At 51.8% G+C, this 23445-nt stretch overlaps 11 protein-coding genes across 11 annotated transcripts; 7 read left to right on the top strand and 4 right to left on the bottom strand.

The window, feature by feature from the left end:
• Window positions 1-780: 780 nt before the first annotated feature.
• Window positions 781-3086, top strand: BDV14DRAFT_184359 (putative flavin-binding monooxygenase). Its single transcript, XM_073770497.1, has 4 exons — window positions 781-1615; window positions 1678-1784; window positions 1841-2830; window positions 2900-3086. Exons 1-4 carry the CDS (start codon window positions 1006-1008, stop codon window positions 3026-3028), a joined length of 1836 nt encoding a protein of 611 aa, XP_073622576.1. The 5' UTR covers window positions 781-1005; the 3' UTR covers window positions 3029-3086.
• Window positions 3087-3916: 830 nt separating this feature from the next.
• Window positions 3917-5673, top strand: BDV14DRAFT_212268 (carboxylesterase; the record flags this gene model as incomplete). The annotated part of the gene is made up of 4 exons (XM_073776276.1): window positions 3917-4461; window positions 4513-4593; window positions 4642-4705; window positions 4756-5673. 4 exons carry the CDS (start codon window positions 3917-3919, stop codon window positions 5671-5673), a joined length of 1608 nt encoding a protein of 535 aa, XP_073622575.1.
• A 1072-nt stretch (window positions 5674-6745) lies between these two features.
• Window positions 6746-7751, top strand: BDV14DRAFT_160697 (putative cytosolic Cu/Zn superoxide dismutase). Its single transcript, XM_073766754.1, has 2 exons — window positions 6746-7220; window positions 7311-7751. Exons 1-2 carry the CDS (start codon window positions 6989-6991, stop codon window positions 7655-7657), a joined length of 579 nt encoding a protein of 192 aa, XP_073622574.1. The 5' UTR covers window positions 6746-6988; the 3' UTR covers window positions 7658-7751.
• Window positions 7752-8106: 355 nt separating this feature from the next.
• BDV14DRAFT_160701 (putative quinate pathway repressor protein QutR) lies at window positions 8107-11243 on the bottom strand. The gene is made up of 2 exons (XM_073766755.1): window positions 8537-11243; window positions 8107-8461 (listed from the first exon to the last, which is right to left on the bottom strand). The coding sequence occupies exons 1-2, from the start codon at window positions 11015-11017 to the stop codon at window positions 8195-8197; spliced, it is 2748 nt and encodes a 915-aa protein (XP_073622573.1). The 5' UTR covers window positions 11018-11243; the 3' UTR covers window positions 8107-8194.
• A 704-nt stretch (window positions 11244-11947) lies between these two features.
• On the top strand, window positions 11948-12535 carry BDV14DRAFT_205515 (gamma-glutamylcyclotransferase family protein; the record flags this gene model as incomplete). Its single annotated transcript, XM_073774748.1, has 1 exon — window positions 11948-12535. The coding sequence occupies one exon, from the start codon at window positions 11948-11950 to the stop codon at window positions 12533-12535; it is 588 nt and encodes a 195-aa protein (XP_073622572.1).
• Window positions 12536-13238: 703 nt separating this feature from the next.
• Window positions 13239-15903, top strand: BDV14DRAFT_205514 (putative C6 transcription factor QutA; the record flags this gene model as incomplete). Its single annotated transcript, XM_073774747.1, has 2 exons — window positions 13239-15664; window positions 15711-15903. 2 exons carry the CDS (start codon window positions 13239-13241, stop codon window positions 15901-15903), a joined length of 2619 nt encoding a protein of 872 aa, XP_073622571.1.
• A 19-nt stretch (window positions 15904-15922) lies between these two features.
• On the bottom strand, window positions 15923-16497 carry BDV14DRAFT_160692 (type II 3-dehydroquinate dehydratase). Its single transcript, XM_073766753.1, has one exon. It carries the CDS (start codon window positions 16397-16399, stop codon window positions 15941-15943), a length of 459 nt encoding a protein of 152 aa, XP_073622570.1. The 5' UTR covers window positions 16400-16497; the 3' UTR covers window positions 15923-15940.
• A 327-nt stretch (window positions 16498-16824) lies between these two features.
• On the top strand, window positions 16825-18688 carry BDV14DRAFT_212264 (Gfo/Idh/MocA family protein). The gene has a single exon (XM_073776275.1). It carries the CDS (start codon window positions 16897-16899, stop codon window positions 18070-18072), a length of 1176 nt encoding a protein of 391 aa, XP_073622569.1. The 5' UTR covers window positions 16825-16896; the 3' UTR covers window positions 18073-18688.
• BDV14DRAFT_193635 (sugar porter family MFS transporter) lies at window positions 18656-20427 on the bottom strand (the record flags this gene model as incomplete). Its single annotated transcript, XM_073771808.1, has 3 exons — window positions 18656-19036; window positions 19122-19838; window positions 19900-20427. The coding sequence occupies 3 exons, from the start codon at window positions 20425-20427 to the stop codon at window positions 18656-18658; spliced, it is 1626 nt and encodes a 541-aa protein (XP_073622568.1).
• A 402-nt stretch (window positions 20428-20829) lies between these two features.
• On the top strand, window positions 20830-22052 carry BDV14DRAFT_184352 (shikimate dehydrogenase family protein). Its single transcript, XM_073770496.1, has one exon. The coding sequence runs from the start codon at window positions 20890-20892 to the stop codon at window positions 21928-21930; it is 1041 nt and encodes a 346-aa protein (XP_073622567.1). The 5' UTR covers window positions 20830-20889; the 3' UTR covers window positions 21931-22052.
• A 21-nt stretch (window positions 22053-22073) lies between these two features.
• Window positions 22074-23404, bottom strand: BDV14DRAFT_212256 (inositol monophosphatase family protein). Its single transcript, XM_073776274.1, has 5 exons — window positions 23188-23404; window positions 22968-23108; window positions 22465-22903; window positions 22259-22387; window positions 22074-22206 (listed from the first exon to the last, which is right to left on the bottom strand). The coding sequence occupies exons 1-5, from the start codon at window positions 23354-23356 to the stop codon at window positions 22098-22100; spliced, it is 987 nt and encodes a 328-aa protein (XP_073622566.1). The 5' UTR covers window positions 23357-23404; the 3' UTR covers window positions 22074-22097.
• Between the last annotated feature and the right edge of the window lie 41 nt (window positions 23405-23445).

Genomic DNA, 23445 nt, shown 5'->3' with positions numbered 1-23445 from the left:
CTTAGCTTGAGTCGGCTGACACGTTTTTCAACAAAGAATTGGAGTGTTAGGTTCTTGCTGATGACTACTTCTAGATCGATTTATTCAAGACTAAAGGGCATAACCAGGTACTCTGATGTCAACTCCAAACTATAGATGGAGTCTAGATCACAACGCTCCAACAGAACTATATGTTGCAAATGTCATACTGCTTTCAATTGATAAGCCATTGGCACGGACAGGGGATTCTGCTCTCTATTGCGGACCACCAGTATAGACGTACATCCACCTGCTACCTCCGAGCCGGTTCCACCAAGATAGATGACATGTCAGGGTGTGACCCGCTGGTTCCGGCTCTGGCCCATACCTTGGAGAGCATTACGCATATACTTGACGTGCATTGGGCAGGATGGGTGGTACTCGGATGAACTCCGAGAACCCCGTACGTGTACTCTGTACATCACACCTCACCCTGCAGCGATAGGATCCCCGTTGAACCGGTGAGCTTAAATGCAGTGTTCTCGACCGAGAGCTGCAGGACTTTATCTGAAGGATCTGGAAACAAAGAGGGGAAGGGCCAAAGAAGGATTGATTGACAGTGACGCAAAAGGAAGTATGAGCCACCAAGTGCCTCGATTCGAGCCCCAGTGACTTTATGGAGTAATTCAGGCGATTTTGCGGGTGAATTTCCGGATTGAGCTTCCCCTCGACATGCCCCGCAGTGTTGAGTCCTTGACCCCCACCAACCCACCAACCCACTCCTCCCTCTGACGCTCCTTCTGGTTCACACGTCGCTGCAGTCAGCGAATTATGCCCTCACAGGCAATGACTGACGCTCATGATTCAAGAACCCAGACCCATACTCTGGTCATGAGGACATTCTCGGTGTTTCCCCCTGGGGTCTGGGGAGGATCTCCGACCCCGAGTATATATGGCCTGCACCGACCAGCTCGGGAACACAAGCTCAGTTCTCATTCATCTGCCTATCCGACTACCTGAACCAGCTCACCCACTGACAGCGACACCATGGCGTTGGCACAAAATCACTACATCGTCAACCTACCCCAAACACCCCTCCTCCACCGCGCCCCCGAACCCCGCTCAATCGCTCAACAATGGATCACAGAATTCGAGGTCCTCCTTCGAACAGGCGACTACGCTAAGCTCGGGCAGCTCTTTCATGAGGAGTCCTGGTGGCGCGACCTCTTAACCCTCACCTGGGACTTCCACTCCATCCACAACCTCAGCGACATCAATGACTTTGTCACCCAAAACCAACCCCGCGCCCAACTATCAGCCATTCGACTCCAACACGAGGGCCAATGTCAACCGAAGCTTGAACACCCGGCTCCCGGCCTGACGTGGATCTCAACGATCTTTTACTTCGAGACCGCGATTGGGCGCGGCTCTGGAGTGCTCAGACTCACGCAGGATAAGGATGGAGCTTGGAAGGCTTTTGCAATTTATACATCGCTACAGGAGCTAAAAGGCAGTGAAGAGCCTGTTGGAAGCAAGAGAGTATATGGGACTACGGAGACAATGTCTGGGGGTTTGAGTCGTGGGACATGGATCGAGAGAAGAAAGCGACAGATTCAGTTTGAAGAGGAGGAGCCGACGACGCTGATTGTTGGTGCTGGTGAGTTCATCTCTGACTCTGTATGTACCGATAGCCTGGAACTGCCGGCTAACTATCTTCAGGCCAGGCGGGTCTCAACCTGGGCGCGCGACTCCAGGCCCTCGGTGTGAACTGTTTAATCGTTGACCGCAACGAGAGGATCGGCGATAACTGGAGGAACCGGTATAGGGTATGAAATTTCATCTCTTCCACCTCTAACAAGAAAAATTGCTAATTGAGATACAGACCCTCGTAACCCATGATCCCGTCGAATTCACTCACATGGCCTACCTCCCCTTCCCCAAAACCTGGCCCGAGTTCACACCGAAAGACAAACTCGGCGACTGGTTCGAAGCGTACGCAAGCATAATGGAGCTGAACGTCTGGACCAAGACCTCCGTCACGGGTGCCGTTTATGACGAAACCAAGAAAGAATGGACAGTTGCCTTAACTCGCGGTGACAGATCAGAACGCACCCTTCGCCCTCGCCATCTTGTCTGGTGTACCGGTCACTCAGGGGAGCCATTGATCCCAAAGTTCACAGACCAAGACAAGTTCAAGGGTACGCTATACCACGCCACCAAGCACCGCGATGCCTCGGAGTGGGATGTGAAGGGTAAGAAAGTTACCGTTGTTGGCACGGGAAACAGCGGCCACGATATCGCGCAGAACTTCTGTGAGAATGGAGCGGAGGTTACCATGCTTCAGCGACGAGGTACATACGTTATTACAGCGGACAAGGGTATCTTCATGATGCACGAGGGTCTGCACGAGGAACATGGGCCTCCCACAGAAGAATGCGATCTCATCGCTGAATCTCTTCCCTACCCCGTCCGCTTCGCACTAGATGTCCACTTCACGAAGCGCGTCTACGAAGCCGAGAAAGATATCATGGAGGGAATCAAGAATGCCGGCTTCGAGATCGACCACGGAATTGACGGTGCAGGTCTCGGACGCGCTTACATGACCCGTGGTGGCGGGTACTACATCGACGTCGGATGCAGTCAGCTCATTGCCGATGGAAAGGTGAAGGTTAAGCGGAGTCCAGAGGGGATCGCGGGCTTCAACGAGCGCGGCCTGATCCTCAAGGACGGAGGCGAGCTAGAAAGCGACATTGTCGTTCTGGCGACGGGGTACGACAACATGCGGACGACGGTGAGGAAGACGCTCGGCGACAAGATTGCAGATCGTCTGAGAGATGTGTGGGATCTCGACGGCGAGGGAGAATTGAATGCTGTATGTCCCCCCTTCTACTTTCTCTCCTCCCCCTCATACAGAAAACAACAGCAACTGACTTGGCCATAGATGTGGCGACCAAGCGGACATCCTGGGTTCTGGTATATGGGCGGCAATTTGGCACTGTGCAGAGTATACTCGAAGTTCCTGGCGTTGCAGATTAAGGCGGTTGAGGCTGGGCTTGCGCCTTCATATTGAACGTAAATTTAGATTTATGGATGACAAGCCATCAATGCTAAGACGAAAATATATGGCCAGAATGCTGTGCATCTATCTCATTTCCTTTGAAGACATTCCTTTAATCACTTGGTATTGTTGGTTATTCGGTGATCGATAAACATGGGTATATAGCTCATCTAGCTCTCGCTAGCTGTCCAACTGTGTATGCGATTAGGCAAGTGCGATGATCAGCTGCTGCTTCCATCTACGTGGAAGGGGACACAGCAAAAAAGGCAGGTGCGGTACTTGGTTGCTCCTTTCCTATTCTGCGGTACCTTCATATCACATAATGAAGGAAGGTGCGACTGAGTCGTTCCTTCTCAAGTCAGCGTTTTAGCAACCATCCACACGGCCTTTGTCCAGAAACTCCAGTAACTCCTTCACAGACAACTCAGACAGCCCAGGTAAACGCAATCCTAAGTATGAGCCTGGTACTCAGGCGCTCAGAAAATTACACCGAACTCCGACACCGGGGCAAGTCCCACGCAGATAAGATTGATATAATTGATATCCCTCGCGATCCGCGGTCTTCCTCTTAGCCTGACAAATAATTATTGGCAGCTCCAACTTTGAATCACAACAGCTGCCGCGAATTCCGATGCGTGGACTTGTGAACCTGTTCAGGGGCCAACCAGGGATTCGATATTAGCGGGAGATCGCCAGGGACCACTATCCCACTCACGAACGCGGTATATAAGGCCTCAGATCTTGCCTGAACCGGTGGCGGGTCGGTGAAAACCGCGTAGCCATCCCACTATATGGTCCACTATTTGATGGGATTGATCTTTTGTCGGGCCGATAAAATGGCTTTGCGTGCTTCCATCTGGCGCATACCCAGCTCGAGCTTGTGCCTGAGTACGGTTGACCATGGTTTTCAAGAGCCTCCTTACCGGGTTGGCTATCTTGCTTTCAATCGCGGGAGCACTTGCAAGCGATGATCTGACAGTAGTCACGGAGACTGGCACAGTCAATGGCTTTATTAACTCCACGACTCCTCAAGTTCGCCAATTCCGAACCGTCCCGTATGCGCTTCCCCCGAAAGGCTCGCGCCGGTTTATGCCACCGCAGCCTCTACCTTCAGACAGCAATCGTCAAATAAACGCCACGCTATTTCCGCCTTCATGTCCGCAGTTCAAGACGCGTGTAGACGGCATATTCCAGAATTTGGAACCGGGAAGCGTTATCCCTAATATAGGCCAAAATAGTACGGCTGGAGAAGTTGCTAATTCTTCTGATGAGGATTGCTTAAACTTGGCCATTTGGACACCTGTGAGTGATGGAACGGAAAAGGGGTTGCCGGTTGTTTTCTTTGTCCCTGGTGGTGGGTTTATCACTGGGGGGTTGGATGAGGATGTGCAGAAGCCGCACCATTGGGTTCAGCGGTCTCAGGGGCATATTGTTGTTTCTATCAAGTAGGTCCTTATACATTATATAGATGATCTGGTTGAGGCTAACTTGGTTAGCTACCGAATGAGCATCTTTGGCTGGCCTAATGCGCTTGGACTGGAAAGTCCCAATGTCGGGATGCTTGATATGCGTCTGGCGTAAGTATTATTTCCCTCGAGAATTTTGATATATTCTAACTTCTGTAGACTCGAATGGGTGAGAGACAACATCGCAGCATTCGGTGGTGATCCTGACCGTATCATTCTCTGGGTAAGTATCATATATAAAGCCATCGATAATTCAATCCTAACAAAGCACAGGGTCAATCAGCCGGTGCTGTCATGCTCGACATGTATTCTTACTCTCACCATGATGACATGATTGCTGCGGGTATTCATATCGACTCCGGCTCAACTATCACCGTCGCCGCATCCAACAAGAGCCCCGACCTGTCGCGATCAAACTTCACCTATGTCGCCGAGCATGTCGGTTGCTCTGGTCTTTCTGAATTGCCAAAGGACCAACTTCACTGCATGCAACGACTGCCCTGGGAAACTATCGCAGATTTCGTTGGCCAGTACCTCGACAAGCAGGCCATAGTAGACTCAACTATGCCTATACTGCCATTCACGCCCGTCCCAGACAACAAAACTGTCTTTGCCAACTACACTCAGCGCTTCCTGGAGAAGAAGTACTCTAGCATCCCGACTATCCTTTCGAACTGTGCGAACGAAGGGTCGGCCGTGTATCCCGCCGGCCCCGTCCTAGAAGCCTACTTTCAGAACGGCACATGGCCTGACCAAACCTACATTAACACAATCACACTGCAGAACTTCGTCTGCCCTACAGCAGATACAACACGGAACCGAATCAATATGGGCGCCCCAACATACCGGTACCAGTACGCAGCAAATATCACCACCGTTCCTGCATTTCCATTCCTAGGTGCACACCATGGTGCAGATCTACCATCTATCACGGGTTCCTGGAGAGATGTCGTCGGTGTGCCACTTGAACGAAAGTTTGCAGGGGCCGTTGAAGAAGCCATGCAGGATGCGCTGGTGGCGTTTGCGGAGGGGTTAGAGGACGGCATGGAGAGAGTTGGGTGGCCTGAAGCGGGGACGGGTGAGATGTTGAGGTTTGGGGGTGGAGATGAGGCTGTGCAGACTGTTGATATTGACGAGGCAGATGGGGCTTGTTCCGGAGGGAGATCGGGCACCTATCGGTGGTCTTACTAGGTTACTTCTTGAACAGGATAGGAAGCTCCTGGAAGTATTAGCCAAATATTTAGCTCAGTTTCAGAGCTGATAGCATCGGCTAAATGCTGAAGTTGCCGTGTTCTATAAAGACGACTGCATATTCCCTGAGTGGCAGCCTGGTGAGTGAGTCGTTCTTTCCTTGCTGGCTGGACTAGGGCAGGCCGCACCTTCCTCAACGTGATCTAGAAACCATACCTTTTTCAACCAGCAACCATGTTTCATGACCTATTCTTAATCTACCACGCCAACTAATCTCCCTAGTATCTTGCTATTGTCCAATGTTATGCCAGGTTACAAGGTTGCAAACGGTTGGTGTACAAACCGCCGGCCCCCATTCTCACCACAAAACCCCTTCTTAATCTGATCCATCGCTCCTCCTTCAGCAACAGCCCAAAGCTACTTTACATTGACCGCTATACCGTCAGCCACCTCGAGGTATAATTGGCAAAACGTGGAAGCATGAATAGCAGCAACCTCAACTCTATTAAGCGCCCACGCCAACCCTAAATTTCCCCTGACGAACAGGATACCAGGACTTTGCATACTGAACTCCTTAGTCCCGTTGCCAACATTCTGTGAGTCTAAAATTAATCAGGTAACCGCGTTGAAACAGCAAATAAGCATCCTCCCGGTGCTCAGACATCAAGCCAACCAAGCCTCGGCGCCGAGAGAATGCGCTGTCAGCCTGACAAGTGACAAGTGCCAATCCGCCGTTTACCACAGTAAATTGCCGAGGAATGTATCTTCTGCACAGCCTGGCCCAGCAAGCCGAGCCAACACTCCTTACTCCTGAAGAATCTGATTGCTCTGACGAAACCAACTACAATCCCGGCGCTACCCCTGTCTCTGCTAGTCGTCTTGGTTGGACAGGCGCTGTGCATCAGTTACACACAAGACCTTGGCAGCCCTAAGTAGTAAGCTGGGCTGGGGATCTGCCTGGGAGAGCTTGGGGAACTGCGTCGGTGTTGCACAGAGCAAGGACAATGAAAACAAACGCAGCCCAACCTTCGGGAATTAGCAATGGGGAAGGGGCCATATAAGCCCGAGCTACCTCGCTCCTTCCCTTTCAAACAGCAGTCGAGGAGTCCTGGTGATCTGCGCCCTCCTTTGTTATTCTCTTCTTCTTCTGCATCTTCCTGCTTTGTTGCTTTTCTGAAGGTATCTTACCAGACATATTGTTATCTTACATCTTACCAAGACTCAACCGAAGCTTTACATCACATTACTCCTTTCTAATCCAACATCTTCACTCTCCACTCTTCACTTTCCAAGAGCCAACTCGAACTCTACAACAATGCGTTATACTTTGGTTTCAGCGGCCGTGGCAGGCCTCCTCTGGACCACCGCCTTCGCTGGAGACGCCCCAGTGGTCAAAGACAACGAAGAGTATTCTGTGCATCACGCAGAGCTCATTCACAAGGCCAATTCGACAATCTTCGGCGGGATCACAATCACTGCAAGCCCAGACTCATCCGCTCTCCACGTTGACGTCCATATCGGTGGGATTAATGAGTCGCAGTATATTAGTACGTTGTCACCAACCCATCCAACCCTTCTCACGACGTATTTTCATTCTCATTTCCTGACAACATAACTAACGACAATGTTTTACATAGACTACCACATTCACGCCAAGCCTGTCCCAGAGGACGGCAACTGCTACCTGACCGGCGCACACCTAGACCCCTACCACCGCACTCAAGAACCCCCTTGCGATATCAAGGTCCCCCAAACCTGCGAAGTCGGCGACCTAAGCGGTAAACACGGTCCAGCATGGGCACCAAGCGGCGAAGTGTTCCACGCAAGCTACAATGACTTCTTCCTGTCCAATACTCCAGGTTCCCCGGCTTATTTCGGCAATTTGAGTTGGGTTGTGCATGCGCCGGATTCTAGCAGATTGACTTGTGGGAACTTTCAGACTATTGCTGAAGGAGAGAGACCAAAGACAGAAGAACCCTGCTGATGGAACAAAACACCTTTGGGAGAGGATTTAGCGGTTGACTTGGTCAATTGGATGGATTGAACTGAATGGCTGAAGAAGACAAGATTGGTTTGATGTATAGTATGTGCGAACTTGAGGGTCGGAATAGTTTACGTTAGGTACATTAGAACATCGGAATTAACTTAAGAAAAAAAGGCAAGATTGATTGATGGGTATATTTTACTTCGTTTCAATCATGAACAAGGATGTTGTTTCGACGCCCCTTGGCGCGAGTGTTCCGCTGATGCTGTGCTTGGCATATGCTCCTCGTTTCACTTATCGGCGGTGGTTTCGCGATACATTCCGGCCAATAAGATTCGAATCTGCCAACGCGGGTCGCTAGCTGGCTGCAGGACAGCTAGACAGGGACAAACGCTTCGTAGTCTGAAGCAGCGGGGTGCCGGATCTAGATGCAAACTGCCCATCCGCAAAGCCACCATCAGGATCTATCCCATCCGCCCGCAAGACAGGCACTCATTCCCCACCAAAAGAAAAACCGAGATCCAAATCCCCATCTCCTCAAACAGACTGCCCATCCAAATTCCTCAACCTATTCGCCATAGCCCTCTCATCAAGTCTCCCCTGCTCTTCTTCACCATCCTCTTTATACTCCTGCAATATAACAGTGCGCATCAATCTCCTCGGCGCACGACACCCCGTGAACAGCTCGAATTGAGCAAAGCCTTGCTCAGGCAACACGTCGAGCCCGTCGAGCGCGACCCAGCCGCGGTGGCTTTGGGAGCGAATTTGGCGCATTAGAGGGGTGTTAAGGGGTTTGTAGGCTAGCTTTATACACGGGTACACATTAGGTTAAATGTTGAGTTGGGAGGGGAGGGAGGTAGGGAAAGGGGGGGAACGTACATCGACGACAACTCCACCCGTCGGACTTTCGATCCACTGAGCTGGAAGCTGGAAATTTGGTGCCGCTGTATCCCCGATTCGGTGTGCTGGTATACCGGAGACGACTATTGTGGGTTGTTTATAGTTCGGTGGCCACGGGTCTGATAGGGAGTGCAGGACATGGATTTGGTAGGCTGGTGATTGCCCAGTGCTGCTGTTGCTGTTGCTGTTGCTGCTTCCGCTGCCATTCACGCGGAGGTTAAGACGCATGTAATGCTGAGCGAGCTTCTCTGCGTTCGCGACGGTGCGGTTCCAGATGAAGATGTTTGTCACGCCGAGGTGGATCATGGAGTATATACCTGCGCGGGCCATACCGCCTGCTCCGATGATAAGGCCCGTTGTTAATGGGCGGACCGCGTTTGCGGGGGACAGGCCGCGGCGGATACAATTGCATATGCCGATCCAGTCTGTGTTGTCGCCGTGGAGTGCCTTAATGGGACCCGATCGACTCTTTTCGAAATCGAGTGCATTGTCGGTTGTGTTTGAGAGGTCGCGGATGGGGATGAGGGTGTTGACTGCTCCGATTGCGCGGGCATGAGGTGACATCGAGTGCAGGAGGGGAATGACTTCTGTTTTATAGGGTAGACTAACGCTTGTTCCACCGAAATTTGGGTTTTCGACGAGCGCGTTGATGCCGCGGAGTGTTGGGGTTTGGTGGATGCTGTATCTGTGCGGCATGCCGCGGAGCTTGAATGCGGCGTTGTGCATTGCCGGTGAGAGACTGTATGTTGTGTTGGCGCCGAAGACGAAGAATTGCATTGGGTCTAGGACGAAGGAGTTGTAGAGAGCGTCTTGTGCTTCTTTTATAGTGATTGATGGGAGGCCTTTTGTTCCTGCTTCTGAGATTAAAGGTCGGGGTATCACGGGGGTAAGGATAGGGTTGAAGCAGCAGGATTGTCGACCGAGAGCGCCGGAGTTGTAGGCAATGACGGGTAGTTGCGGACCGGGAAGGGTTTTTATATGATGGCGAAAGCGTTCGACGGCAGAATTATCGTCTATCGAGACTGCCGGCTGCGTCAAGCGAACCATGTCACAGCCAAGTTTCTTTGCTCGTTCGTAGATTGCCAGATACTCTGGGTCTCCCCAACCTCGAGGCGGAGGCTGACTAGACGAATAATGTCCAATAACTTTTGATGATCCCTTTGTCGCGATGATTTGTGACAAGACGCTATCGTCGTACGAGAGATCCACCGTCACAAACTCGGGTGCTAACCGTAGGCCATGCTGTACCAATTCCAAGTATGCCGTACTAGACCGCCGGGTTGTTTCTCGAGCTGAGTAGATCGTACTGTCGACGTGATATATCAGGGGTACAATGATGTTTCGCCGTACTGTTGCAACGGTCTGGCTGATGCTGTCGGCAAAACTTGAGTCGGTCCCCAAGTGTGCCGAGGGCGTTGCGGACACATCGATTTCCACCTCGAAAGCATCTGCAGTTGACTCGAGTTCCTCAATATCTAGGTCACGTTCGAGAAGGGCGGATATCGGTACAGTTGCAGAGTACGTGTATTTGCGCGACTCGATTGGCTGCATATGTAAAGGGAAAGGAGAGAGTTGGTTTCTGAGTTCTGGAAGGTTGCCCGTTGAGAATGCGACAAAGCGGACAAAATCACGCTGTAACCGCTTGAGCATCAAGAACGGAGTCGACGTCTGAGCTCGTTGGTCCACCTCGGCGTCCCACTGGGTGTAATGCTGGCTGTCCTTGATTAACGATTGGTCGCCGATTCCCTTCTCAGAGACATTTGAGAATTCAAGATTTGAGCAAGCTCGATAGATGGGACCGGATAGCTCGAGGAAGCGGCGCACTTTCTCGGTATCGCGCACTTTCAGATAGGCCTGAATGCTTCCTAAATCTCGCACTATGTGAATGATAGGGTGAGTTCTCGCGTACTCCCGCAACAACATCTGCCCGTTGCGCTCGACATCGCCTGGCCCGCAAACAATGACGCAGCCTTCCGAGTGCTCTCTAAGCATAGATTCCATGACAACCGCCTCCTGCCGACGGTATTCCGGCAAAGGATGCTCTTTTCTGTACGCCGCGCGACAGCGACCTGTGACTTGCTGGAAATACCGCTCTGCTTCGATCAGGCGCCGTCCGTAAGTTGCGGCGAGCATCACAGCGAGACTCGACTTGCCCGTTCCCCGTATACCAATCAAAACGATCGACGCATTTGGCGAGAATTTCCTCTGTGTCTGGAGGGCCTCTTCGATGCGGGTGGGCGAGCCTCGGCTAGAGTTCATGTCCCGGAATGGCGACGCAAACCTGGATCCATCACCAGAAGTCTCCGGTCGATCGTCGAAGCGTCCATAGTCGGTAGATTGTGCAGTCGCACCCAACGTGTTCGTGCTTTGGTTCAAAGTTCGCGGGGCAGGGCGGTGGGACTGATCGAAAGATTCGAGGTCGTCTAGGCGGCGCTTAGGCGGCCGCACAAGGATAGACATGGTCGGAGGGTAGAATGCGGAGGAGGGAGGGTGTTAGGCTGGCATGACCGAAGGGGAGGGCGTGAGGCGGCTCGAGACTAACTGGGGGAGGGAAAAGATGACTGATGTGGGAGGTGAGATGGTGACTTGGCACTAGGACCAGCGACAGAGACAAGCTGACCGCATAGGCCGGCGGCAGTGGATTCTAGAGAACGGAGACCGGGGAAAGAAAATGAGATCCTTCAAGTTCAACAATCGCAGGGCCCAAAGTTCGGGGACGCGGGGGAGAGAATGTCACGCCGGTTGGTGCCTTGCTGCCTTGGCGCCTCAGATCTTCCGATCGGGTAAGTTCTCTGCCAGATCCACTCTTTACTACGATGTTATACTCTTGTCGATATACTCCAGAGAACTGACAAAAAGACCATGGTATAATCATGAACAAAATGCCCAAAATGTATGGCAAGGACTGTCACAATATTTCTTGAGAGTTCGAGACGAGTCATGTGGGTGGCAGACCATATGGCAGTGGCCGAAAGTGTAAACATCTCTAGCCTACGTACCAACCGGGGTATAGACCCGGCCACGCTTCAAACAGGAAGGGTTTATTGAGAGAACAGGGGCAAGATGTGAGTCGCTTCCCGACTTTTCAATTTATATCATTTTTTTTCCAGCGTTGACAACTTTACTCTCCACCTTCGCATTTCGGGTCGGCACTGTCTCAAGGGCCAACATGGAATCCCTATATGAGCTGGAGAATTTGGCAGCCTTTGCTGAGTCTAAGCAAGACTACGAAGAGCCTTTTAAAGGCCTCGCTGATGATCATAAGACCGGAGGGGGAGATCGTCAATCACTGTCGATGCAACAAGTCCATCCGCGAGACCGCAAGTCCATATACCTCGTCAAGCTGGAGGGACCCATGAAAACCACAGCAAAGTACAAGAACTTACTGGAATGTCTCAACTGCCACAGCATGTAGAAGGTGCTGGAGAGACTGGCGAAGCAACCTTCTGCTTCGTCAACGGCGCTGAGAAGTGCGCTCTTACCGCCGCTCTTTCCAAACATGCCGCGGCCTTCAACCCGACATTCGTCCACATTAACAGGGCGGAGAAAGCACTTTCAACCCACTGTCAAGCGCCTTGCCTTAGCTATGTTACGAGTCTTTCCCACCACCGTGCTAGCGAGAACGGTCATGTCTATGTCCCCGCTCAGAACCAATACCCTATCTGGAATTTCTTCTATGGGACACTTGCTGACCGGGAAGTTCTCTCCGAGAAGTTGGATCTTCATACCCCTCCAGATCTCAGACCAGCTATTGTACAAGGTTCTATGCAAATCTGGGCTGGCACGTATAAGGCTCTGGTCGATGGTGATGACACTGTAACTGGCTGGGCATACGAAGTTGTCTCTGCTGAGCATGAAGATGTGCTTCGGCACTATGAGACCGAGCAATACGAAACAGTACGATGCAGAATCTTTATGCAGGACATCGATGAGTGTATCATGGGACTCACCTTTCGATTTTCTGGTGATTGTGGTTGAACTATATGTTTCTGCCTTGATGCCTTATGGGTAACCGCTCAGCCGACACTCCAAAAATGCCGAATTCTCCAGCCGACCGGGGCATCCTCCACTCTCCCACCCCAGCGACACAGAGCCCAGAGTCCTCGGACCAAGAGCGATGATTTGGATGCACTGTCATTGGCAGAATTGCTGAATTTCGCTTCCCCGCGGGGAATCTCCGGGTCAGCACTTGCTAGCCCAGGACTAGCAGCACCAGCACGAGTTCCACCACACTGTCCACGTTACCTCATGAACTCGACCGGTGGGCGAAAGCGTGTTAGCCCCGGCGTATGAAAAGTCTGCTGGAAGCTCGGAATCCATTGTCCTAGGGTGATGGGTACCTGGCTGTCATGGTAGCGGATAAGCGATATCACCGTGCTTCCCCAACTTCTCTTCTCCGCTTTCACTCACCCACACACTCAGCGTCACCACGATCTTCTCTGTCACCTCCGTAACGGGAAACCTCGTTCAGATTATTGATCTAGATTGAATGATTATACAACAGTTTTACGATTCGTTGATCGATCGTTTCGTTTGCCAGCCCGCTCTTATACCGCAGGCAGGGGACTGAGCGCAGCCAGTTCCGGGGAAGCGTTAACCAACCGGCAAAGGATTCATCTCGCCGGCGCACACCGAAGATGCGCATGCGATCAGACCAGCCTACCGCACCATTGTATCGACTATGAGTAGCGATACCCGCCAAAATACCGGGGGCAACGCCAGGTCCAAACGGCGATTAACCGATGCGGTCGACGACGAGGGCAGGCAGATCCCCGCCGACGACCCAACTGCGAATCCGAAGCGACAGCGAGTTTCAAGAGCTTGCGACAGCTGCAGGTCGAAAAAAGATAAATGCGACGGAGCCCAACCAATATGCTCGACCTGCGCGTCGCTGTCGCGACCATGTACCTACCGAGCGAATCCCAAGAAACGCGGCCTCCCGACCGGATACATTCGTACGCTGGAGTTAATGTGGGGGTTGGTGTTTACCAAAATACAGGGTAGCGAGGAGGTTGTTCGGACACTGCTGAGGGCGGCCAATATCCCTAGCCATTTGGCGACCATGGGAAAGGAGGCGGAGGGATCTGATACCTTGCTTTCGTCGTGGAAGAATAGCATTGTCTTGAAAGAGATTGAGCGTCTATTGACGTTCTTGGAGCAACCGGAGGAGGAGAGAGGGCGAGCAGAGCTCGAGTCTCCGGCGGACGCCGATGGAAGCGCTATACTTTCGCCAGAGACGCTAGAATGGCATGTCCCGGACTCACTGGATGGAAGAGACTCGCTGGCGCTCGGTCCGTCGCCAGTGCGAGCACCGATGTCTAGGCCGACTCGTGTTTGCAGAGACTCGGGCACTCAAACCGTCAGCGATCAATTTGAAGAGCTCACTATCAACGGCTCATCCTTGCCTCCGCCTACTATTCCTTCAAATACGGCACCAGACAACCTACAGCTCCCTCCCAATCCGTGGCCATTACTCGACATATACTTTTCATATACCCAATGTTGGTTCCCAATACTGGAAAAGCACGACATTCTTCGAACAGCCTTTCGCCATGGTGACGATGACCAGTCTAATTCTCCCACCTCAATGTCAGGAGACCAAGCAGCACTGTGGGCTGTTCTAGCACTCGCCTCAATTCAGCAAACCTCAATATCAGCCACCCGCCAATTGGCGGACTTTCCAGAAGACCGACCAGACCCAAGCCAGCTATATGCCAAAGCACGAAGTCTCATTCCGACAGAGAACGGGATTTACGAGCTTGGTCATGTCCAGGCACTTTTGATCCTGTCGCTCATCAAGCTCGGCCAGCAGGACTGGGCGGCATCATGGATTCTTGTCGGACAGGCTGTGAGGACTGCACAAAGCTTGGGAATAAACAACCCTCAAAATACTACTGAAGGAAGCAAGACTGCTGGACGGTCAAAGCATGTCTTTCTGGGATGCTTCCTTCTCGAGACACTAGTTGCAGCGCAAACAGGCCAGGTGCCTTCTCTGCGAAAGAGCGACCTGACAAAGGTAGGGTTGATCAATGAAGACGGACTGGAGGAATGGCATCCCTGGGAAGATCAAACCGGCCTTCGACCGGTGGATTTATTCCGAGGCTCTTTTCATCGTGGGCCTCTTCACGCTCTGAGCACTTTCAACCGACTGCTATCGTTGATGTGTATTTTGAATGATTTATGCTGTTGGGACCAAGCAAACCCGTCACATCTAGAGGCGCTTGAGCGGCAGCTCCAACTTTGGTTGTCTGCGTTGCCGAAAAGTTATCGGGTTGACCTGCAAACAGTATCGACTAAGCCAGCGTCGCCACATATTTTCGGACTCGAAATGATGTACGAGGCTGTCGCCACTTCCCTAAGCCTGCAGTTAGCAGCCCAGAAGAATGAGAGGGCTGGGCTACGGCGTGCCTCGGACGGTTCGAAACGACTCGTGTCACTTCTTCAAGCGTACATGGAGACGTACAGCCTTTCAGCGACATGTCCAACGTTTGGATTAGCTTTGATACTGGGTATTCCACAAGCCGGGTCGAGAATAAGCCCCTGGGCTGACACTGATCCTGGGATCAAACATAAGCTACAATCATTCTCTGCTCATCTTGCAACAGTTTGGGTCCACGACAGTGGTCTTCCCCAGACAAGGCCCGATTCAGTCCGCATGAATACATTCTCCAAAAGTCCGAATGCACAAAACGGTGGCAATTTACGAGTGACGAACTTGATTGATGAATCTCGACCAGTCACTCTATCAACACCAGACTCATACCTCTCTCCCACCTGGATGCGATCTTCGACTGCCGATGAAAGTGCCGTGCTATCCCTACCAACACCTGCTTCGTCTCTGAATATTCCTCCTGCAATGGACGCAAACCCGCCTCAGCAAATATCTCATCATCATCGCTCTTCGGTCTCTGGAAGACCAAATGGAGCGCCCATAATACCCGACCTGACTGCACCGTTTTCCACTCCTGGTCAATTCCAACAGACATATAATGATCCTAGCATGAATTTCAACTCGCTGGTTGATATTGAGAGTGTACACCGGCCACGCATTGCCCCTGATCTCGATGCCTTGTTTGACGAGTTGGCCTCTCTCGATGGCACAGACAGGTAAGACTCTATTCTATGCTTTCAGACAGAATACTAATCAATGTAGGATGGACAATCAACCGGAATTTATGCAAAATCTAGGCTTCGTCCCGGAAGCCGGTATCCCAGAGCTATACCCATACACCAGCCAACGAGATCCTTTTCTTCTCGCCCCAACACAGCAGACATTGACCTCACCGGAAACAAACACCATCCGGCGCGACTCGCAACTAGCGGTCGAAACACTCAACCCGAGATGACGGAATGAAACAGTTCATAACTTCATTGATCAATTAATTACAACGCTGCCTTCTCCAACGGCTTAAAATTAACAGCCACATGCTCAACAGCAACCTTATACCCATAAACCCCCAGGCCAACAATAATCCCCGCCGCCTTGTCACTAAAGTAACTGTGGTGCCGCCACGGCTCCCGGGCATGCACATTACTCACATGCAGCTCGATAAACGGGATCGCAACACCGAGCAACGCATCGCGAATCGCAACAGATGTATGCGTGTATGCGCCCGGGTTGATGATGATTGCATCTGTGTTTCCCCGCGCAGCCTGGATTCTGTCGACGATCGCGCCTTCGTGGTTCGATTGGAATGTTTGCAGTGTTGCGCCGAATGAGGCGGCGTGAGTCTTTGCGTTGGATTCGACGTCTGAGAGGGTTGTTGAGCCGTAGATGTGTGGTTCGCGGGTGCCGAGGAGGTTGAGGTTTGGCCCGTTGATTAGGAGGATGGATTTTGCCATTTTCGCTGTCTTGTATGATAGATGTCTTGTTGGATTTATTGGATCGGGATATTCAGGAAATACTCAAAGTTAATGCCATTCAAATAGTTACTTCCATGACTTCATATACTCGCTCCAGCAAAGTCCTGTTGCGACATTGCGAAGAATCGGCTAAGGGGTTGCCGTGGGAGAACGCTCTGCCGCATCCACAGCTCCAACCCCATCATTCCACCATGACCATGCACCCCATCGCAATTCCCCAGGAGAAACCCACTGCTGTCCACAATAACAATCCCACGATCTTCCGGGTCCTGTACGGTTACCCCATACCCATACCCCGTAGAACATCATAGATCGCCATAGATTGTCCCCGTTATGAAGCAGGGTTCAACCCCGCAATCTACTTCCTACTACCTACCCTCTCCATACTCATCCAAACTACCTACCATCTACACGATACATACTCTGTACTATCCCTACCGATACAACCAATCCATCCCGTCTCAACTTGAACAAACATGACAACCCCCAAATTCAGAATCATCATCGTGGGCTTAGGCCTCATCGGCCCCCGGCACGCTCAATCCGTGCAGTCACATCCAGCGACTGAACTAGTCGCATTTATCGACCCGTCGCCCTCCGCTCAAGCCATAGGAAAAGAATTCGGTGTTCCCGTTTACTCTTCCCTCGACGACCTCCTCTCAGCCTCTACTTCAGAGGGCCAGGGTGGAAATGGAGGTGGAAAGCCAGATGCAGCCGTAATTTGCACACCAAACCACACACACATCCCCCTAACACTTGACCTGTTGAAGCGTGGAATAAAGAACATCCTCCTCGAAAAACCAATCTCTGATTCTATCGACACAACAATACCGCTCCTTTCTGCTCTTCGTGATCCCTTGAATGCTGACGCAAGGATTTTAGTCGGTCACCATAGGAGATTCAACCCATACAGCCTCTCCCTGAAATCCCTTCTCAAAAGTGGTGAATTAGGGAGTATCCTTGGCGTCAGCGGACTCTGGACACTTCTAAAGCCGATTTCTTACTTTAAGGACATTGGGGAATGGAGATCTCAAAGGGGGAAGGGTGGTGTATTGGGGATTAACCTCATTCATGATGTTGATCTTCTTCAATTCCTTTTCGGGTCTATTATCCGTGTATATGCAGAGGAATCATCCCCTCAACGCTCACAACAATCGGGAAACGAGAACGAACATACAGCAGAAGAAGGCGTCGCACTCACACTCCGCTTCGCAAGCGGAATCGTCGGGACATTTCTCGTAAACGATACTACACCGTCCCCGTGGACATTTGAAGTCGGGACGGGCGAGAACCCGAATGTGAAAGGTGTTCTTGGTGAAAGTGATGGGAGTCGAGACTGCTATAGGATTTTTGGGACGCGTGGGAGCGTGAGTTTTCCGGATTTGACTGTTTTCAAGTACGCGTCTACTTCCGGTGACGAGCATGGATGTGGCAAAGAGGCAGGGTGGAATATACCCCTATCTGCAACGAAGTTACCTGTTCATGGGAAGGAGGTTAAACCGTTTGATACGCAGTGGGGACATTTTGTACGTGTTATTGAAGGAAAAGAGGAGGTGAACTGTTCTGTTGAGGATGGGGTGAGGGCGCTTCGGGTTGTGGGGGCTGTGAGGGAGAGTATGGAGAGTGGGAGGGCTGTCACGATTGAGGCTTGAGATATCTTTTAGCATAGAGGTAGAGGAGACGTCTAGTATAGGTACGGATTCAATTAGGTCATTGAAGATGGATAACCCTATAAGTCAGCGGGTAAACAAACGAGAGATCTTAGATATATTCGTGCTTGTGTCACGTACAAACAGACTAAGTGATAAGTCATATAAGATATTCCGGCGGCGAGATCAACAGAGGTCAAACGGATATCATGCATGTTGCCGTGCCGGCACGTATGCATGTTTCGCTGATTCCATAGGTATTTGAGACATCCCGAGAAGTGGGAAAACGAAAAGAAGAACGGATGAAAGAAAGAGAACAATCTAGGAGTGATACTCATCAGCCCTGTCCACTACTTAGGTAGGTTCCAATGCAGGAAGCCGCAGTAAGAACCTTAATTTGATCTCGTGGCATCGTATTCATATATATTCATCTCCAAGCAGGAGTAGAACTACCCTTCAGAGTAGACAAGCAGTTATAAACATAAGTCAAGGCATAATAGTACCCCTTATCCACCAAAACCCTCACCCATCCCGCTTTCACCTTTCACTTCCAACATCCTCAACCCACTAACCAAACAAAACCAACCTAAACCTTCTCAACCATCTCCGCCCGTCCACCCTCCTTCCCGAAAACTCCCCCAAAATCCCCCCCCTGCTCCTCAACCTCACTCCGAAAGCGCTCCTCACTCTCTCGTAATTCTTTAATAACCATCCCATGTGCCTTCCAAACAGGCTTCTTGTCAAAGAGGGCCTCCATACTCTCCAACGGAATCCCCTTCGTCTCAGGGATAAGGAAGTAAACGAATACAATACTGCAGATCATCAACGACGCGAAAAAGAAGTACACGCCGTATCCCATCGAGGAGAACATTTGGGGTGTGAATCGGGATATGAGAAAGTTCCAGAGCCAGTTTGAGGCCGCGGCGCAGGCTTGTGCGAGGGACCGGACTGTGGGGTCGAACATTTCCTGCGGCACAAATAAATATATTAGCATTCCATTTGAGAGGAGATAGATGAATAAGGGGGGGGAGGGTAGGATGGGAAGCGCATACAGAGTTAATAACCCAAGGCGTTCCATTCCAAGAAGGCGTATAAAACGCCGTCCAGAGATAAAAGAAGAAAACAGCAGCGATACCACCACTATCAAGCCCCGTCCCCTCGGGGTTCTCCTCAGGCTTCGCGACCTTGATATAAGCGCCCACAAACCAAAGACAGATTGATCCACCAGCCGCACCAAAAAGAAGCAGATTCCGCCGGCCCATATGGTCAATCAAGTAGAGAAGCCAAACGAATGTAATAACGGCCTTAACGACGCCGAAGATACCAGTCGTTAAAAGAGAAGTATTCCCCCCCGTAACACCAATCGATCTAAACACAGTCGGAGAATAGTAATTGATCGCATTAATACCCGACCCATTCTGCCAGAGGAAGAGCATGGACCCGAGGAAAAGACGATAGAGAATCCGCTTATTCGTCCAGGCGGCCTTGAATGGTTTCCAGAAGCCAAGGCCGATTTTGGCGCGCTGCTGTTCCAGGCTTTGTTCGATCATGTTGATCTCTTCCATCATGTAGATGTGGGAGGCGTCGAGGTTGCGGATCCAGCAGAGGGTTTCGACGCCCTGCTCGCGGTGCCCGCGTAGGAAGAGCCAGCGGGGGGACTCGCGGATGAAGAGAGCGCCTATGATTAGGAGGCCGGCGGGGATGAGTTGGACTGCGAAGGGGATGAGCCATTGCTTGTGGCTTGGTGCGAGGGTTTCGTCGACGCCGTACTGTTACCATTAGTAAAAGGAATGAGTCATGAGGAAGGGTAAGGAAGGGGAGAGGAGGTACGTTAATCCAAAACCCAACAACACCCCCAATCTGCCAACCAAGTTCATAAACACCCACAAGCCTCCCCCTGATCGCGGGCGGAGCCATCTCAGCAATATAAATCGGGCAGAGATTCGACCCAGCACCGACTCCAATTCCCGCAAGCACTCTACCCCCGTAAATCAACCCCAAACCACGGTCCCCATTAGCACCGAGCATCATACCAGCACCTAGGAAAAAGACCAAAGCAGAAGCCATAAGACCCCATCGGCGGCCCCAGAAGTGGCCGGCGGGATAGGCGAAGAGAGCCCCGAAGAAGGCGCCTGCTTGATACAGGGAAACGATATTCGCGCTGACGAGGTTCGAATTTAGATTCTCCCAGTTGAATTCGTCTTTGAAGGAGTCCAATGAGAGGGTCGTGCCGATGAAGGCGCTGTCGTAGCCGATCATGCATGATGTGAAGGAGGCGACGGCTGCGAGGAGGTATACGCGCCAGTTGTAGACCTCGCGGGGGGTAGGGCGGTCTTCGACCAAGGATAAAATGGACATGGTGCCTACAATGTCCACTGATAGGTAGGAAAATAAAGATAGAGGGGAGATGGGTGGCGGAAGAAGATAGAAGACAGAGAAGACCGGGGTAGGGTATATATACGCCCAGCCGGGAGAGAACTAAGACCACGATCGCTTGGCTGGATAAAGGCAAAGGGAAGCCATTTTCCTCCCTCCAGCTGACCAGGTTCGAGTCCGATATTGTGGGGAAATCTTTAAGAGCCACTTACCACGAGCTAAAGCGCATTAAACAAGCGAACGCCTCCCCTCTCCCCACGGGGACTCGTTAAGCGAGCGCAGAGTCTTCCGGACCCGCAGGCGAAAGCGTTCATCCGGTGCTCCACAGGCCCAAGATATCCCGGCTAAAGGATTGCACACTTAAATATCCCCCCGCGCCTGTGGTCTCTTTCCAGCTTCCAGAATAAACACTTGTTGGTTTTGAATACAGTTTGTTTTGTCACCATGGAGCCCATCACTACACCCTCCGACCGCGACGGTGTCGCCTACCTCTACGGCCACCCCCTGCGCAACTCGCTCTCCCCACCACTCCACCAAACAGTCTACAACGCGCTGGGCCTAAACTGGACGCAGATTCCCCTATCCACGCCAACAAGCAACCCAAATAACAGTGGAAATGCCGCAACATACACATACACCAAGTCCCCCGAGATCAGCACATTCTTATCCTCCATCAAGGCGAACCCTAAATTCGTCGGGTCCTCCGTGACAATGCCGCACAAGGTCGCGATCATGCCGCATCTTGACGATCTAACCGAGGACGCAAGACAGGCTGGTGCTTGTAATACGATCTTTCTACGGAAGAGTGATGGGAAAGAAGAGGCTGAGTATGTTGGCACAAACACAGACTGTATCGGGATTCGCGAGGCGCTGGTGCAGAATTCGCCTGGGGGAGCGGCGCATTTCGCAGGCAAGCCTGCTCTCATCGTTGGTGGGGGTGGAACGGCACGCACAGCGGTCTACGTCCTGCGCAAATGGCTGGGCGTCAGCAAGATCTACATCGTGAACCGTGATGCGTCGGAGGTCGAAGCCATACTCTCCGAAGACAAGGCCCGGAATCCCTCAGCTGGTGAAAAGGGGAGCAGTATCGCCCCCCTCATCCCCGTCCCCGACCCGGAAACAGCACGTACCCTCCCGGCCCCCGTCGCAATCGTCTCAGGAATCCCCAACTACCCACCCAGCACAGAAGAAGAGACTCGTGCTAGAGAAACACTCCGCGCCCTACTTAACGCTCAAACGCATGAATCTGCGCAGGGGGTCATACTCGAGATGTGCTACCATCCTCACCCGTGGACGGAGATCGCGCAGATGGCGGCTGATGCGTCGTGGAAGGTTATCTTGGGGTCGGAGGCGCTGATTTGGCAGGGTCTGGAGCAGGCGAGGCTTTGGACGGGGACGGATGTTGTGGGTGTGCCGGGGTTGGTGGAGAAGGTTAAGGAGTTTGTTGCGGTTACTGTTGCGGAGAGGGGGAAGGCTAATCTTTAGCTGGATAGCTATAGTGCAATGCTTTGTGGTGAAGGAGGGGTATAGATGGATGTTGCATTGCTTGCGTTGTCTGCGTGCATTGCTTGTATATAGAATCTAGATGCATTCTTATCTATCGAATCTTCATGTTATATTCATGTCAAGCCATATCATGATCGTCCTCGTCTCTATGCTCCTGGCCGAGAGTAATCCAGCTGCTTTACACGCTTCCATACTTCTCGTACCGTTCGTTCTTGTGTCTGGCGACCTGTTTCTGTTGCGGAGGGTCCAGCGGGTCTGCAGCACATGATCAGTATCTACAGTCATTTAGAATTCAGCAGATAAGTACCTAATAGCCAAATACAACCGACTCCCCAATCTGACATCCTCAATCGGCCCCTCGATATCCTCTGGCGGATTCGCCGTCGTTACTAGTCCACCGGCTTCAAGGAGGATTGCTATGCCTGCTGCGACATCCCTATACCAGAACAAGTCAAAGTCAGCCACACCAAATAACCACGAAATAAGCAGGGAAGGAAAGAGAAAGGGACTCACCACTCCCAACACCCCCCCTCCCACCAAACATCCACACTCCCCAGCGCCGTATACGCCAAATCCAGCGTTGCGCTCCCCAAACTCCTAACCCCATGCACCATTCCCCCTAATCCCCCCCTCGCATTCCTCTCCATAGCCAACGTGCTAAAGCTCTCAATTTTCCGCTCAAGATTACCCCCCGGAACATCGCGTCGATCCTTCCCCCACTCACAAGCAAGTATACACTTTCCCGGCGCATTGGCTGGCATAGGTGGGATGGAGGGGTTGCGGATTAAAGGCAGTCGAACTGATTCGTTTAGCCACGCGCCGCGGTTTAGGCATGAGGAGAAGAGTTGCGAGAGCATGGGGGCGTATATCACGCCGATTACGGGGCGGTGAGAGACTATTAGGGAGAGGGAGACGCAGAACATGGGGAAGGCGTGGGTGAAGTTTACTGTTCCTACATTTTACTCGTTAATTAGGCGATAGGGTGGTGCGTGGGTTGGTTGAGGGGGGGCGCATACCGTCAAGCGGATCAACACACCACGTCGGCTTCTCATCAATAAGGTACTCGCGCGATGACCCCTTCGCGTAGGTTTCTTCGCCGATGAAGTTATGTGCTGGGTATTTGTTTTGTATGGCTTTTTTTATGAGTGTTTCGACGTCTGCGGGTTCCACCTATTAGTTCTGTCCTCCACTAATGCGACCAGATACTTTGGGTGGGTAGGTAGGCAAGTGGCTCACCTTCATCCGTCTGCGTGACAAGATCAACAGCATTCTCCTTCTCAGTGTAGACTTGTTCGGAGTTCCGCTCGTTCAGCCGCTCAAGGAGGAGATTCCCTGCTTTGCGCGCGAGGTCGATGGCGAATGTGTAGATTTCGTCGAGCTCGGATTGGGGGATTGGACAGTCCATGTTGACGCCTACTATCAAAGAATAAGGTACGGTTGAAGGAGTGAAATCAGAGAAGAGGGGAAGATAAGAAAAGAACTGCGAATGCGATG

The sequence above is a fragment of the Aspergillus stella-maris genome, assembly GCF_047715825.1.
Source record: "Aspergillus stella-maris strain CBS 113639 unplaced genomic scaffold BDV14scaffold_98, whole genome shotgun sequence".
Lineage (NCBI taxonomy): Eukaryota > Fungi > Ascomycota > Eurotiomycetes > Eurotiales > Aspergillaceae > Aspergillus > Aspergillus stella-maris.
Note: the sequence above shows the minus strand (reverse complement) of the source record. Positions and strands in the feature narration are given on the sequence as shown.